Source organism: Hemiscyllium ocellatum, chromosome 4 (assembly GCF_020745735.1).
Source record: "Hemiscyllium ocellatum isolate sHemOce1 chromosome 4, sHemOce1.pat.X.cur, whole genome shotgun sequence".
Taxonomy (NCBI): domain Eukaryota; kingdom Metazoa; phylum Chordata; class Chondrichthyes; order Orectolobiformes; family Hemiscylliidae; genus Hemiscyllium; species Hemiscyllium ocellatum.
This window is the reverse complement of record NC_083404.1, coordinates 85205432-85223198: the sequence shown is the minus strand read 5'-3', so window position 1 is coordinate 85223198 and position 17767 is coordinate 85205432. Positions and strand designations below refer to the sequence as shown.

The 17767-nt window shown below is 41.8% G+C and overlaps 1 protein-coding gene across 1 annotated transcript in view; it reads right to left on the bottom strand.

Moving 5' to 3' along the window:
• Positions 1-634: 634 nt before the first annotated feature.
• Positions 635-17767, bottom strand: part of adcy8 (adenylate cyclase 8 (brain)) — a 108858-nt gene continuing 91725 nt past the window's right edge. Inside the window, exons 16-18 of the mRNA XM_060824370.1 lie at positions 17672-17764; positions 17441-17555; positions 635-1122 (exon numbers count right to left, since the gene is read on the bottom strand). Of these exons, the coding sequence (XP_060680353.1) occupies positions 635-1122; positions 17441-17555; positions 17672-17764 (696 nt within the window). The remainder of the gene's footprint in view (positions 1123-17440; positions 17556-17671; positions 17765-17767) is intronic.

Here is a 17767-nt window from a genome sequence, read left to right as displayed (position 1 = left end):
GGGGGACCCTTAAAAATGTTCTTCCAGTATGAAAAATAGCAATTCACCATTGCTGTCTATTCCTTGTCACTTACCCAACAGTGCACCCCTGCTGCCCCTATCTTTTTATATTTCACTAGCTTCAACTTTACTGACAAGCCTGTTTTGTGACATGTTATTAAATGCCTTTTGGAAATCTCTATATGTCACATCAATCACATTACCTTCTTGAATTCACTCTTACTCTTAATAAGCAACTCAATTTAAAATTTGATTTGTCTTTAACAAATTCATAACAGTTTTCCTTATTAAACCACATTTGTCCATGTAACCATTAATATTGTCTTCAATTTTTTCTTAATAGGACTGGAATATTTCTGTAGTTCTAGCAACAGAGCACAACTATTTTGTAAAGATTTGTCCATGAACATGGTGATGAAATGCATGAACTCATCTGTGGTGTTAATGTGGCTAAGAATTCTTATTAACCATTGAACAGAGATGTGTAGCCTGAACTTCTTTGGCTTTGGAGATTTTTCAATAGTGTAAAGATGCAGGCTTTAAAACACTAGACCAGTTTTAAAAAAGTAAACCTTTTTATTTATATATATATAATATATAAAAGAAATACAAAATTTCAACAATTAAATTGTAATTATGGCAATTCAGTTTTTTCTGAGTCTTCGACTTGTGTCACTGCTTCAGGTACATTGGAAGTAAGTAATATCCTCCTGTTGTAGTGTCCCTTAATTATGCCAGTGTTCTTATTTTCATTCAGAATTTGCTTTTGTTTTTGTCTGTTTAAAGACTGTACAAGTCCAAGAACAACAGCAGCTAATGAGTATTGACCAGTTAACTTTCTTGGTTGCAATATAAGTGGATTTGGCAGAACTCTTCCCAGAAGAAAGAATGTTTTTACCTTCCCTTCTTGTTCACTTATCCCTTTGACGTATATTTCACCTCTGTACTCAAAGGCAAATCCTTTGTCCTTCAGGATAAGATATGTATCTTCAGGCACTTGTATCTTGCCACTAATGCCTGTGCTATCCATGCGGCTTGCTAAGTTTACAGTTTTACCCCAGATATCGTATTGAGGTTTCTTAGCGCCAATAACTCCTGCAACGACTGAGCCATGGCTAATACCTGGAAGTAAATGTGCATGACCAAGTAAATTATTTACACACATAAATAGAACATAGAACAATACAGCGCAGAACAGGCCCTTTGGCCTTCGATGTTGCACTGACCTGTGAATTATTCTCAGCTCGTCCCCCTACACTATCCCAAAATCATCCATGTACTTATTTAAGGATTGTTTAAATTACCCTAATGTGGCTGAGTTGGCTAGATTAGCAGGTAGGGCATCCCACGCCCTTACCATTCTCTTTGTAATAATGCATCAACTCCTGCTGAGTTTCCACTAACTGTAATGGGACATAATTAATCATTAAGCCATGCCATGCACGCACAATTATCACACACTTTTACTGACGTAATAAAGCATCATGGGAATTAAAAACTCTCCAATAGCTTTGTCAAAGTGGTTAATTCTTTTGATCCAAGACAATGAATACTGACACATTATTTGACAATTGAACATATTAGAGCTGAGCCTTGTCTGCGCCTGACCTGATGTAAATACAGAGATACATTTCAGCAGAGTTAATGAACAGTAATCCCAAATCATAACTGGAAGGCTGTTTGTGTTTTAGCCCTTTCTAAAGCCAGAAACTGAGTCCAATTACTATCCCAATTGGATAAGAAATTCAGAACAGACCAGTGTTTGAACAGGGAATATTTCACGTCTGTATCACTGAATATCCAAGTGAGGTATTGCATGATACTGATTCATCAGGAAATGTATTAGTTACTATTTAAAAAGAAACGGAAAACAAGTAAAGCATCATCTACAATTTTTTTCATTCAGCAACCTTTTCACAGCACTAATATGTTTTAACTTAAAAAAAACCATTTTACTCAGAATCAACACACAGTTAATTTCTCTAAACCACACAGTGAATACCTTCGATATATACCATATAACTCTTAGAACATAGGTAAGAAATGAATTAAAATAATTTGTAACACTACACAAAACTCACCAAAAACATCTAAAGGATGATTTGCTTTTCAGGAACACATAGATATCTCACTACTAATGTAAACCTCTGAAATATTTGTGGTCAAATAGTATGTTACAGCTGCGTTTCAGGATGTCTAGTTATTCTTTCACTTAAAACTTCTCACTCTGGGAAAGGTTGCATAATATTGTCCAAGTGATAAAGGCAGGTCTTCATGCAGTCTTAGTACAAATTTTATCTACTGTCTGGTTTTTTCACTTGTCATCATTGAAAATGAAAGTCTATTGGGAACTGTTCGTATTTGAGTTGAAAAGGCTGGTTCATATTCAATAGGTTTAATACTATTCAAGAACTGAACAATCTTTTTCCTTCAAATCCACTTGTTAGAATTTCAGAATCTAACATTGATGCCAGGAGCTTGTCAGCCCCCAATCTTGTTCCATGACAAAGTCCTCATCTAGGATTCAAAGTTTGTAGCAACAATTTAGCTATTGGTTCAGTATTGCTGAAAAAGACACATTTTGTTAAAACTTTTCATTTTTCACCTTTCCAAGAGGAAAACCAACATTTATACTGTAAGAGAGGAAAAATGCGAATTTTTGGGCAGCACAGTGGCTCAGTGGTTAGCACTGCTGTCTCACAGCGCATGGGAGTCAGGTTCGATTCCAGCCTCAGGCAATTGTCTGTATGGAGTTTACACACTCTCCTCGTGTCTGTGTGGGTTTCCTCTGGATGCTCCAGTTTCCTTCCACAGTCTAAAGATGTAGGTTAGGTGAACTGGCCATGCTAAATTTGCCACAGTGTTCAGGGATGTGTAGGTTCGGTGCATTGATCAGGGATAAATATAGGATATTAGAGTAGGGGAACGGGTCTGGGTGGGTTACTCTTCAGTGGATCAGTGGGGACTTGTTGGGACGAAGAGCCTGTTTCAACACCATAAGCATTCTATGATGATTCTAATTGGTTGGCATTGCCATGGAGACCGTAGTCATGAATGCTGATTGCCAGATTTTGTTGGTAATTATAATTGACTTTGTTGCAGGTTGACTCTTTTGGTAAGGGTCATTGGTCATAGGTTTATCATTCAGGCTTGCAGTGTGGCACACTTGCATATATGAAAAGTTACCTAATATTAATACATAGGGCCTGTTCTTTGCAGACAGAACAACATGTGTGTTTGAACTCAACAAAATAGGTGATGGCCATTCACTGGTTCATTTTATGACCAATTAGAGTCTATCTGCCTAGTTTGAACAAAGCTTGACTGTTAACTGTCAATCAACATTAATCGGTATATTTTCCATGGAAATCCTTTCACCAATCAGAATCATTGCCAACCAATTAGCATTCCCTTCTTCTACACTAGGATTGCTGGTTTTCCCCTTTGATATTTCTTGAGAATTGTCCAGATGAGTACAAGGCGAAAAGTTTTGACAAATTTTGAATTTTTCTGCAATCACAAGCAACTATCCTTTTGTATCACAAGCTCCAGTCCTCCTTAGGCTCCACAGGGACTTTGACCAAGTAAATCAACTCATGGACACAACCTTTAAACTCACCAATCAGAATAGTTCAGTCTGATCAAAACTGAGGGTTATCAGATTGTCAGATGTTTCATGCAGTACATATTATCTGCCAGTTGGTGTCCCTGTAATGCTTAATGAATGACAGTAAATTGGAAGTAAGAAACAAATGTGTGAGTGATTTAAGGTGATACTTGTGATAGCAAAATTAAAATTATTTAGATATTTATATGTGCTAGTATTTGTCTGTGCGGAAGATCCAATGACTATGCAGCCATGAAGTTACAGCATAATGCAAAAAGGGCATAAATATTTATATTAAATAATAATGGATTGAGATTACATACTTAAAAAAAACAATGTGGGTCAATGGAATGAATATCTGTTCAAGTGCACATTTAAGTGAATGAACATGACTTTACACATTAAATAATTCATTGAATGGAAGTGCCAATTGATCTTAATTGTGCCAGCCTTTTCATGTGTGTTTACACCTTAAGTTCGTGTCATCTAAAATGCACAGCGTCCTCTACAGAACATACAGGACCATTGTGAACAGAGCAAGCAACCCTGTAACTCCTTAATCAAACAGACTGAAAGATGTTTAAAGAGTAGAGCAGTTTCAGCACAGAATTTAAACCCGGAAGTATCTGTGAGATTATTTAATTCAATGGGAAATCACGTGCAGAAAAAAAAGAAAGAAAGATGACAAAAAGAGAGGTTAAAAAAAATTAAAAGAGAAAAGTAAAAGATGGAGAATTAAAGTATAAAAGTAAAAGCAAAATCCAACAACGAATGAAATCTGGGGCATTTTTAGAGCGGGCACTCAGTCAGGATACAATGCACCAACTGTGGATTTCATGGAGACCTATTTTGATGTTGTCAAGAAACCCATATGTAAAATTGTTTAATTAATTATTGCGATATAGTAGGTATGTATCAGCTATTTCAGGCTTAAACATGCCATTCTTCACCTGAATGAAAGGTCGCTTATAGTAGCCACTGTCTCCTTTCTTTCAGGCAAATGTTTATCAGAGAGCTTTTGTTTAGGTACAGCTGTTTACAATCTTGGAGGATTTCAAAGTGATCAGATCATGACAGAAAGTATATTGGATGTGTTTGACACCAAATGAAAAGAGAGAAGAATCTGCGATATTTCATAGAATCCACACAGAGTGGAAACAACTCATTAGGTCCAAAAAGTCCACACTGACTCTCCAAAGAGTAACCCACCCAGACCCATTCACCTACTCTAGCATTCTACATTTCCCCTGGAATGCACCTAACCAGCAAATCCCTGAACACTATGGGCAATTTAGCTTGGCCAGTTCACCTAACTTTCGACTGTGGGAGGAGACCCGCACAGACACAGGGAGAACATACAAACTCCACAAAGACAGTCACATAAGGCTGATGTCACGTGAGACACTAGCCAGGTCATAGCCTTTACAGACAGAGGCTCATTTTCCTTGATCTTTTGGAAAAGTAATACTTCCTCAGGTTGAAGTTGTCACAGTGAGGTGGTGGCAGCTTGCAGCCTTCCACAGGAAGTGCTGCTCACTGTTGGCCCCAGTGGCCACAAATTAACCATAGCTCCAACACTGACCAATTGCCTGCACTTTTTCACCACTGATTTCTTCCAGGGCACGACTGGAGAGATATTCAGTGACTCCCAGTCGGCTCCTCATAAATATAATGAGCAGATTCTTTACGATTGCTTTCAAGTTCCAACAAAATTTGCCTCACAATCACAATAGCTCAGGATAGTTGGCTGATTTCCACTGACTGCACATTTTTGGCAATATTATAAAGCATTATGAGCTTGTCCAAAAATCCAGAACTGGTTCATAATCATATCAAGGGGTTCTTGTCAGTACCTGTGCACCAGATTTCCTCCAGAGCAAATTAACATGGAGAAACCCATCCCACCAGGAACCAGAGGCTTGCCAGATATTCCAGCAATGAAACAACTATTGGCTCATGCCCTCTGAAGGTCATCCCAAAAATAGAAGATGAAGTTAAGTACTGTGAGGTACTGAGACAGAGAGAAGAATCAGGAAAAGAGTAGAATTCCCATTTCCACACCCACTTTTGCCATCATCCCTCCTAAAGGCTAATGCTGCCTGATCTGCTGTACCTTTCCAGAGCCACACTTTTCAACTCTGACTCTCCAGCATCTGCAGTCCTCACCTTCTCCAATATGTATTGCAACCTGGCAGCAATCAGTAGCACTTTTTAAGGTCACATTTGTTGGCCTCTACACAGCTATGGTCATCGCCTGCATGAACTCATTTCGGAGGATGTTCAAAGCTCCCATGAGGTGAGCTTCCTCTCCGTGGCAGACCTTTTCACATTCCTGGATGAGGCAGACACTGCATCATCAACTCTGCTCCTCTTTGGTCTCCATCAGTACAGTGGAGACAGAGAGTTTATGCAGCACATCTGTTAATACTTTTCTAGGCTGCTGATGTGTCTCTTGAATTTTACTTCTCTGTGACAACCCCATGATGTTCTCAGAGTGGGTTGTGTTCCCTGACCTGGATCATCCACTACTGTCTCTGCCACTACTTCCATTCATGCACATGTGGTGAAAATCTGGCAAACTATCTAAATAGAACCATGCTAGTGTGTGTGGTTGCACCTTCTGTGGTGGTGCATCTCCAGAAGGAGTGAGGTCCTCTAAGGACTCATCCTCATGGATGTCCAATGACAATAGCTGCACCTGTGAAGACAAAATAAAGGGTTGTGATTTAATCATTGCAAAGTCATAATCTTGACAGTCACCATACTCAGGCTGCTCAGTTTGATCACTAATCAAAGAATACATGTGCATTGTGATACTGTCTCTAGGTGTTTGTAAATTCCATGTTTCTCCATTGCCAACTTAAAGAAATCAGATTGCGCCACCTCTCTCCCTTTTCTTTGCCTTCTCTTCTCCTTTTAGAGGTGAGCAAACAGACCTGGGAGCGAAAGTCAGGTTTTCACCCAATTGATGCAGTGCATTCAGTGAGAGTGACAATGTAACATGCACAAAAGAAGCACAGGAGGGGTAAAAATGAATGAAATTCACAAGGAAAAGGGAGGTTGATGACGAACACAGAAAGCGAAGGCTGGATAACCAAAAATACAAACGAGCAAATGTATTGACTTTTCTTGACTTGGTATGGTCATTAAATAGTGCCCTACACTCCCTAAAATCCTGCTACTCGCTTCCTCAATTACATGAACCATGCCTTCTTGGTGAAAGCAGAGGTTACTTTCTTCCCATTGTTTGGGAAATGTATATCCCTGTTTTTTTTCCTGATTGCATCCAGCAGTAATTGATTTTGAGTACAGCCTTTGCTCTCTATCCACCAACAACTACTATATTTAAATGATCAATGCAATAATGTAAATTGGAGGATTTCAACTGGTTGTGGATAATATAACAAGGGCAGCACCCAAAGCCTCTCTACCGTAAGTGTCAAGAGTGTGATAAAATACTCCATACTTGCCTGGAGAACTGCAGATCCAACAACACTCAAGAAGCTTGACACCATCCAGGAGGGAGTTGGTTGCAGACAGCATGGATGTTTGTGGATGTGGTGCCAATCAAGTGGGCTGCTTTTTCCTGGGATAGTGTCAAACTTCTTGTTGTTCAAGCTGCACTCATCCAGGCAAGAGTATTCCATCACACTCCTGTCTTATAGGTGGCAGACAGGCTCTGGGGAGTCAGCAAGGGAGTTACTTAGCATGACCTTCTCTTGTAACGACTGTTTTTATATGGTGAATCCAGTTGGGTTTCAGGTCAATGGTAATGGCAGGATATTGATATTGTGGGATTCAGTGACTATTCAGTATCAAGGTGAAGTCATTCAATTGTCTCTTATTGGAGGCGGTCATTGTCTGGCATTTGTGTGGTGTGAATCTTACTTGCTACTTGTCAGTCTAAGCCTGGATATTGTCCAAATCTTGTTGCATTTGAATACTGCTTCAGTATCTGAGAAGTTACGAATGGTGCTGAACATAGTGCAACCATCAGTGAATATTTCCACTTCAGACCTTATGATGGAGGGAAGGTCATTTGTGAAGCAACTGAAGATGTTTGGGTTGAGGACACTACCCTGAGGAACTCCTGCAGGGATGTCCTGGAGCTGAGATGACTGACCTTCAATAACCACAACCACCTTCCTATGTGACAGCTATGCCTCTAATCAATGAGGAGCTTGCACCGTGATACACATCGATTCCAGTTTTGCCAGGGCCTCTTGATGTCCCACTCAATCAAATGTGGTCTTGATGTCAATGGCTGTCACTCTAACATCACATCTGTATTTCATGTGTTTTGTTCATGTTTGAAGGCTGTAATGAGGGCAGGAGCTGAGTGGCTCAGATGGAATCCAAACTGAGTATCACTGACTAGGTTATACATGCTACCTCATACATGAACTGCTGCTGGCTGTGTGAGATCTAATGATGGTGTTTCATTCAGAAACAATGCCTAATCGTTTTAGTATTTCTGTGTTGGTATCAGTGTCTGACCAAGAAGCAGATCTTGGATATTTAAAAGAAGGAAAAACAAGAGGTGCATGCTTACACCAAAGGCAGCTTGCAAACCAAAATATATTGTGAAATGAGACAGAAGTGAGATGTGAGAAAACAAACTGGGTTTGGAAATCAGATCATTTGCTTTGTTCTCAGCACCACCACTGGCCATGGCTTCAGCTGCTCCAGTTATACCTCAAACTTCTTCTTCATGCCTGACCTCACTGCTTAGCTCCTGCTGGTTCCAGCTCTGTGCCATGTTATCATGAAAGAGAGATTGAACTGTCTTAGTACATGTGGTGCAAACCGTTTAGGTGATGTGGCTGCCATTGCTGAATGTCTTGTAGTGTGTGCAAACTGAGATGAGGGTACGAGATTCACAACAGAGGTAAGGGGCAGGAGGATGAACTAGAGGTTCTTCGCAGGTGAACAATGTGCTATGCTCTATTAGGTACAGTGTGAAGCTCATGGTTCAGTTTTAAGTAGATGGTATTTGAAAATAAATTTCCTGTGAGGTCATTAAACTTCTATCGAAGTAAGATTATTAATATTGACCTCCATGATTGTGCCCATTGCCTTCTAAGTGTTTGTTTGGAGGGCCTCCGATGAGAAGAGGATCTGCTGCCACTTGTCCATCTCCAACACCATGGCCTTGAGTACTGTATCAGCCAATCTGACTGCTCACTCTTTGCCAATCTTTTCGCTAATGTGTACTAGAGATTCCTCTCCAGCCATTTTCAGTACTGGCTGCAATGCAGACTGGGTTTAAATAGTGTAGGCTAGACATAAAAGGTCTTAGCCTTGAATAAAATTAGCACTCTTTATCTCAGCCAATCAGCAGCACACTTACTGCTGGGTTGCAAGCCAATATTATCCAATCAGTGGGTAGCATAAAAAGTTACCTGCATGACGCTGAATGGGTATAGAGTACTTGCTAATTGAGGTCCTGGTACTTGTTTTGGGGAGTCTATCCAAATTTTAGATTTTTTTTGACATTAACTGCATCATTACATCATAAAACACATCAAACAATAAAAAAACATTTTTCAGTAAATATTAGAAACTGCTACATTAAAACAATATGTTGTGTTTTACTGTTTAAAAAAAATCCTCAGATTTGGTGTTAAACTTTATTTCCAGGTTAACAATGATACTGGAGAGGACTATTTTTACACAGCGAAATCTGTTATTAGATTAGCAACTGCTAACCCCAGTAAATATTACAGTCCTTGAGCACCCAATGAAAAGCTTTCCCCACAGGCCTTGAAAGCTTGGAGGGAAGGTGAATGTTTTGAGCTGTGACGTGGGTACCCGAGTGAGGCAGGCAGCTCCCTGGTCCCAGCAGCATTTCTTGAAGTAGTTACCACAGTAAGGACTATAACAGTCTCAAACACTGGAGAGCTGGAGCTGTAATGAAAAGTGAGCAGGGATTGATGCACGAAATGTGTCGGGGTCAGAGCAGGCAGGCCAGGGGCTCAAAGGAACTGGAGACGTGGGAGATTGGGGTTCCAGTTAATGAGGCACCCCAAAGCCTCTTGTCTGCTTTCAACAGCTGCAGTAAAAGCTGGACCCCTCCCCCACTGGTTGGCCCTAGTGACAGTATGATGAAGCTTTTAAGTCACCAGTTCATTTACCACTTAAGGGTCACAACTGACCTATTGACATGTACTGATAAAAATATGGTGACAGCAAGGGTGTGTGTGGAGGGCAGGTGACCATGGCATATTACAAGGCTGAAATCCTCATAATATGCCAATGAGGATTTTATTGGGGACAATAAAATCCAGCGCGTAAAGTTAGCATTTCCAAGTGGATTGCTCATGCCATTTGTAGCTTAGAAGGATAGAATACATTATTCCATGACCAAAGGGCAAATTAAACTTCTTTTAAGGACAAAGTGTCTCGTTATTGTTTTTGTTGAGTGAATTAAACCCATTTTTTCTTTGGCAAAATATCAGGCTAATCAGAAATCAAAAGAAACCAGCATGCATGAGTTTTTTTTATTTTCTTATCTTTCATTCAAGTGTAACACAATAATGTTCATGTTAACAGTGTCGACCTTAATTATAACGTGTCTCAAACAAGATTTGAATACTCGATATCTATAATACCATAAGGCGTAAGAATAGATGTAGGCCTTTCAGCCCACTGAGTCCATTCAGTGAGAATATGACTGACCTGTTAATCCTCAACCCTATTTTCCTGCCTTATCCCCTTGATTCCCTTACAGATTAAAAATCTGTCTATCTCAGCCTTGAGTATCCTTAGTGACCCAACCACAACAGCCCTCTGTGATAAAGAATTCCACAGATTCACTACCCTCTGAGAAAAGCACTTCTCCTTCTCACTGTCTTAAATGGACAACTCAGTTAAGATTGAGATGAGGAGGAATTTCTTCTGTCAGAGGGTTGAGAATCTGTGGACTTTTTTTACAACACAGAGCTGTTGAGGAGGGATTGTTAAGTATATTCAAGGCTGAGATAGACAGATTTTTAATTAATAAGATAATTAAGCGTGATGGGAAAAGACAGGAAAGCAGAGTTGAAAATGATCAGTCTCATCTTATCGAATGGCGGAGCAGACCCGATCGGTCGAATCAGCAATTTCTGTTCCCACATCTTACAGTCTTATGGCCTGTAGCCTTTCAGTGTCTAATGCCTTAGTAGCTAGTTTCTTAATATCACATGGAGTGAGTGGAGTTCACTGAAGACTGGCGTCTGTGATACTATGGAGTTTAGGCAGAGATCCATAGTCATGTAATGATATTCAGAGATACTAGAGTCTATGGAGTTGAAAATTTGATGATCTCCAAAAAGGTTAACCCACTGATGGAAAATAAGCAATTGAAATAAAATTGAGACCTCCACTTACCTGATCTTAGTTTATTTCAGCTCTGTCTTTAGAATGAGAAGGGTGCTGAGGATTTAAATGTTTTTCATACTATTTGCATTAATATTATCCAAACCTGATCGAAACTGGTCTTACGGTTTTCTGTGTCTTTTAACTATGGCCTCTTGCATATCCCTGATTTTGATATTGATACCATTAAAGTGGCTGTGCCTTCAGCTGCCTCACCCTGAACTCTGGGATTTCCTTTCTATATCTCGACCTGTCACCTCCCTCTCCGCCTTTAATTGCCTCATAAAATCTTCCACTTTGGTCAAGTTTTTCATTGTCTGCGCTAATATTTTCTCATTTGACTTGCTATTGAACCTTGTTGGATCATGTTCCTTTGAAGCACCTTGAGACATTTTGCTCAGTTAAATGTGATTTATTCCTGCAAGTGGTTTTGGTTGTTTTAGCTGATACCATATCAACTTTATATAACATTCTACGTGAAACATTTCAGAGGAGAAATATTCTGCTGCATGCGAGGCATTACTATGAAGATGTGCCTGAATATTTAGGAGGCAGACAGCCCCTTAGGGTGCTACCTGTGCAGCCCATGTGATGCTGCCTGCCTCCAGGGTTTCAGTGTCAGTCTGTATGTATATTAGATGACAGTAAGCAGGAGGGTCCAGACAGGCTGCTAAGTCTGGACAAATAAAGACCCTCAAATTATCTTGAGTAAAAATCTCAGAAGGAGGATGCTCAGGTGTGCAGTAGAATCCCGTCTGCGCTCACCCCTGCCTGGACGGAATTTCACATTGGCCCCAAGGTCCCGTACATCCCAAGGGAGTCTGTGCCCCACAACCTGAGCTGCCTCCGGAATTTTAGTTTTGCCCCTTTTAAGGACGGAAAAGGCGGGCCCTGTACGGACTGTTGCTGCACACCGTACACCTCTTCTCCCTCATCCACCGTCTGGACACGCCTTGGCGTGCCCATTTGCTACCGGGTGGTTGGGATCCTCAGTGAAGGGCTCTCTATGCGGGAGTTCTCCTCCTTTCTCTCGGAGATCTGGGGTGGAGGGTACTGCACGCAGCGGTCCCCTGCAACTGCAGATTGCAGTGGTTCACGGACTTCGAGCCCAAATGCTTGTTCTGTGGTGCTGTGGACCATGTATATATTGGGTGTGGGCGCTTGCACTCCCTTTTTGATTTTCTCAAAAACCTCCTCCTCTGCTTTTGGGTGCACTTCAGTCCCACGCTCCTGATCTTTGGGCACCTAGTACGGAGGAGGGAGGGCAGGTCTGAAGACCTCCTCGTGGGTCTGCTCCTGGGCCTGGCCAAACTGGCCATAAACAGGTCCAGGCAGCGGGCCGTGGAGGGGGTCGTTAGGGCCGAATGCCTGCCCCTCTTCCACGGTTACGTTAGAGCCCGGGTGTCTCTGGAAAAGATGCATGCAGTGTCCACCAACACCCTGGAGTTGTTCAGGGAGAGGTGGGCACCGCAGGGAGTGGAGTGCATTATTTCACCCTCCTATTCTATTTTGATTTGATCCCTGCCCTCCCCTCCACTGTTTGATCACACAACATTGCCCTTTGATGTGAAGGACACTGCTTGTCACTGGCCACTCCGGTGTTTCCTATCTTCCTGGTGGTGGAAATTTGAATAAAGATTCATGCACCTTGTGTCTTTCACTGTGTCTCACACCTGCACACACACAACATAGGTGCTGGGGAAAAAATAAGCACTACCGCAGTTAGGCGGGAGTGTGGGGGTAATAAAAAGGAAAAAAACAGAACAGGAGTGTCAGACATCCTGTTCACTCTGAGAGCTGGCTCTGAGGGAGCTGGATCAGTGTCAAGGACTCTCCACATGTAAATAAAGCGTGATTTGGTTAAAAAAAACAGGAGTGTCAGGGGTTCTGTTCACTCTGAGAGCTGACACTGAGGGGGTTGGATCAGTCTCAAGTATTCTCCACTTGTAAATAAAGGGTGACTTACTGATGGGATACTGGAACTCTTTCAACCATAAATGGACATTGTTTATGCAAACTTATCAGGGAGGCCAAAGGACATGCTAAACTCCAAATGATACATTCTTCACATTTAAGGCTTGAAACTAAAGCTTCAACTCTTATAACTCTCAGTTATGCACATCATAAAAGGAATCTGCAATTTAGGAAGTCTTTTTTGTTTTAATATGAAAAATACACTCAGAAGTGGTAGCTTACCAGTGAGTTTAGATTAGATTCCTTACAGAGTGGAAACAGGCCCTTCAGCACAATCAGTCCACACCAACCTCCAAAGAGTAACCCACCCAGACCCATTTCCCCTCTGACTAATGCACCTAACACAATGGGCAATTTAGCATGGCCAATTCACCTTGTCTGCACATCTTTGCACTGTGGGAGGAAACCAGAGCACCTAGAGGAAACCCATGGAGACACGGGGAGAATGTGCAAACTCCACACAGACAGTCGCCCGAGGCTGGAATTGAACCTGGGACCCTGGTGATGTGAGGCAGCAGCACTAACCACGGAGCCACCTTGCCACCCATTATATTTGATTCTCTGGGACTTGATCAGATAGAACTTGCTAGAGGTGTATGAGAGTATGCTTTAGACTGTTAGTATTTGCAAGACCATGAGGAAAGGCATCATTACCCTTGTCTACATGCAGAATGGGGAGAGGGAGGAAACTAGAAATGGATGATCAATCTCACTGCTGAATGTGGACTACAAAATTTTGTCCAAGGTCACAGAATCATGTAGCACACAAAGGTCATCGCCAACTGGAATAGGTCTACTCTGGAGTTAGTTATTCACACTGACCAGACCTGTGCTGTACCTGGAAGGAAGATCTCTGAGGGTGGACGTTACTCAGGAATACATGCAGGTCAGGGAGGATGGACATATGCCTCATCAAATTAGACTGGGGAAAACCTTTATCAGAATTTCACCCACTTACATGATGAATGTGCTCACCAAAACAGGCTTTGCAGAGGGAATCTGCATTTGGATTTGACTAATCTTTATAAACATCAGTAGTGCAGTCTCAATCAAAGGCAATCAGAAAGCATCCCAATCAAATCTGGAGCTGGCTCTCTCTCTCTTCCCCCCGCCTTATTTGTATGTTGTATAGAGCCCTTCATCAGCACGTCCATCAGAAAGGATGTGAGCCTGACAGAAGTGATGATCCCAGGCAGTGGAGGCCATTAGGTTCAGGCCTCCCTGAACACGGAGGGCATCACTACCTTCTGCTCAGGCCTGCTGTCAGGCATAGGCTCATGAGATTTGCCACCAGTTTAAAGTGGCCTTGAGAGCCAAGGTAAATCAAAGCAAGAACGAGGCCAGGCTCTTTAGGAACTGGGTCAATTGATATCTATTTCTCCATCAGGTCAAATTACCTGCAGATGCTGGCCATGTGGTTTGGCATTGCTAATATCCAGGAGCAGTATAATTCCAAAGTGAAGCAGAAACTGGGCATGTGGCAGCACCACTCCCACTGGATTATGGGTAGAAACCTAGTCATGAGATGTGAGCTGGTCTTGGTATAACTTTACATAGGCAGGACTGGCCCATTCCCCAAGTCACCTGAGCCATCTTCTACTTACCTGGGGGTCAAGGATGGATTGTGGCCAGCAAGGAAACCTTGTACAAAACCCTGGATAGAAGAGGGAAGAACAGACCCAATGTCAGTCTCATCCTGACGGTCCCGTTGTGTGTGGTTGTATTAAGCTGTCCGTGGACCTCCAGTCTACCGTAATTAAATGTTGGAGCTCTACCTGTCCCCAGTGCTGTGAAGGATAGGTCTGACCCCATTGCTATGGAATGATCCCAGTAGCTAGGCCATACATATTACCTGTCCCTTGTTAAAAGATTTGTATAGAACAACACCTTTGACCACAAGGGGGTGGTCAGCACATAACGCCTTTGAGACGCTGTGGGGATAGGAGATGATTCATCCTGATCCCGGAGCAGACTGCTGAATTCATTTGGCAGAACGCCTCATGGCCAGACCTTTCCAACAAACACCAAGACGTAGTTTGGCTGGTGGTGAGAAGGGCACTACTCATCAGATCATTCATATAGATTGAGCACTCTGTGCCATAGGATGCTGCTCTTGAAATTGCTGTGGCAGTGAGGAGACTGTCATACATCTCCTTCTGAACTGTGCCTTTTCAAAGGGAAGATCTCGAGAGAGTGATGCAGTGTGTTTTTTTGTCGAGGTTTGTCCTGAGCAGCTCCATGATGCTCAAGTCTTGAGTTCTACAGGCTGGTCTCAGTGATGCACACCAACAAACATCAACTGTGCCTCAATGACACATCAACATGTCGAAAGACAAGCTCTTTGGTCTGCCCAAAACGTGCTGGTTGTCCAGAGCAAAGTATCATCCTCAACTGTGTACTGCAAACTGGCATATTACAAGTGAAGGATGTACTAAAGCTTGGGACAGCTGCCACAAACACCCAGTGGAGAAAGGCCATTGTCTAAGGCTTTTCATCCATAACATACTGAAGAGTTGTGTGGGATATAGGTAAAGTAGTGTTACTTCTGCAATCATAATTACTTATGCAAGGTAAATGAACTCACACCAGTGTATAATTGTTTCAGACAAGAGCTGAGTTTACAAGAATGAAAACTATGTGAAGGAAATACATAATTGTTTTTGTATTAGCTAAAATGTGCATACAAGAATGAAATGTGCCTGCAAACAATGGTAGATGTTACACACAAATAGATAAGGTGCTGTGAGGGGAGGGGGTTAAGCTAGATATGCCTGTACAAACAGTAGTTATAAGCATCTATTTCCCACTTCTGCAAAAACAAGAACAAACCACAACCAAGAAGTCATGAGGTCATAAGATCATAACAAGTGAGGGAAACAGATGGTAGTGAAGGAGGATATACCTAACAATGACCATGGCGGGATGTGGTCAAACGGCCTTGTGAGGCCAGAAATAAGCATTTTGTCACAGACAAGGCCGGATAAGGCAAGAGATCAACAAGAATAATGGGCGTCGGTCTTAGAGAAGTGGGAGATGTAAACAGGGGAGGAGCAATGGGAGGATGGAATAGGAACAAATTACAGAAATGTTGTGGATAGTTGAATTCAGTGTGTGTGTGTGTGTCCCTGCCTTGTAGACAGTGGACACAACAACATCCCTCTTGCAATAGCGAAATAAATGACACTATTGATTCAGATCTTATCTCGGACTGAAATTATTGAAGTGCGTGAGCTTCGCTTCTCACAGTTGAATGCTTGTAACGGAAAGTACATAGTTCTTGCCATATTTAGTTAATACAAGCAAGAGGCTGGAAGAACACAGCAGGCCTGGCAGCAACAGGAGGTGGGGAAGTCAACATTTCAGGTGTTACGTCCGAAACGTTGACTTCTCCACCGCCTGATGCTGCCTGGCTTGCTGTATTCTTCCAGCCTCCAGCTTGTCTACCCTAGATTCCAGCATCTGCAGGTTTTTTGTCTCTAACCTATTTAGTTAATACGACAATTTTTTAATTGGTTGAGGCAATTGGTTGAAGAGAATTGAGAAAAGTGGGTACTTTATTATATTTTCTATCAGATCTGATCTGAAATATTTTGTAATATATTTATGCAAAAGATAAAAATCAGTGTCAGTCTGCGTACTGCCACAAATTCATTTATTTCATTTGAGGTAAATCATTGAATGTTTAACATAAAGCATGAAAATATTCATTTTAAATTCTTTTCACACATTGTGGGCAGGAGGAATCTTGCAGTGTATTTGATGGAATAAGGGCAATTTAATTGGGCAAGATGAGATCTTGCACCTACCATCTTCACTCAATTAAGGCCAGTTGGAAGACTGTTGAATGACCTTCTGCCCTGCTGCCAAATGAGGGCCTTAAGTGTCCAATTAATGCCTGCCTAAGAACCTCAACCAGTACGGGTCATAGAGTTGCTGTGGGCAACATGACAAATAAACCTTAGTGTAATACTTTGGCAGGTTACTAAGGGGTCTCTTGTTTAAAGTGTCTGATCGAAGAACCAGGAATCAGGAACGAGAGATGCGGGAGATATGGTGAGCACCATTACACACCACTACCATCCTGCCCCTGATGTAGATCCCTCTTCCCCCAGGGCCCTGTTCCAGTAAACCCCTTCCAGACATTACTTTGTTTCTGAGTCCTTCCTCAATCTGAGGCGTGGGGGTGGCTATAGTCCCAGCAGCAGTGAGCCCCTCTCCGGTGCTGCAGTTGATAACAGAAGATTTGCCGACCTCTGACTGACTGGCTGCTCTTGGCAGGGTCCTCGATTCTACAATAGGCTGGCCTGCTAAGTGCCTGAGTGGTGTCGGATGTGGAGGACCTTCCTGAAGGAAGGAAGACACTCTAGTCACCAGCCGAGACCATCGCTGTCTCCATACGATTCTGCCCAATGTTTTAATTCTAAAATAGGAGTGAGCCGTGTGCAATTTTTCACAGCAACTTCACGTGAGAATTAATGTGAATATTCAAGCTATACTTACCAACACGAAGTTCAAAGTTATTGAAGGAATGTTTGTTTATTTCCTGTATACTTTCATTTAACGCAATGGTAAAGTCTGCCAAAGCACACAGATGGCCCCATTTTTCATCACAGTGCTAAAAGGGAGATAATAAAAAATGTTTTTTTATTTTATAAATTTTCAATATGCTCATTTATTGAATGTGAAGTGCTATAAAGTATTCACACATACTTTACTCTGTTTCATTTTTACCTGTTTCTCAGGAGACAATCCAGAGACAGCCATGTAAGTACTTCCAATAGTTTTAATTTTTTCAATGTCCTGAAATCGCTCTTGAATCAACAACTG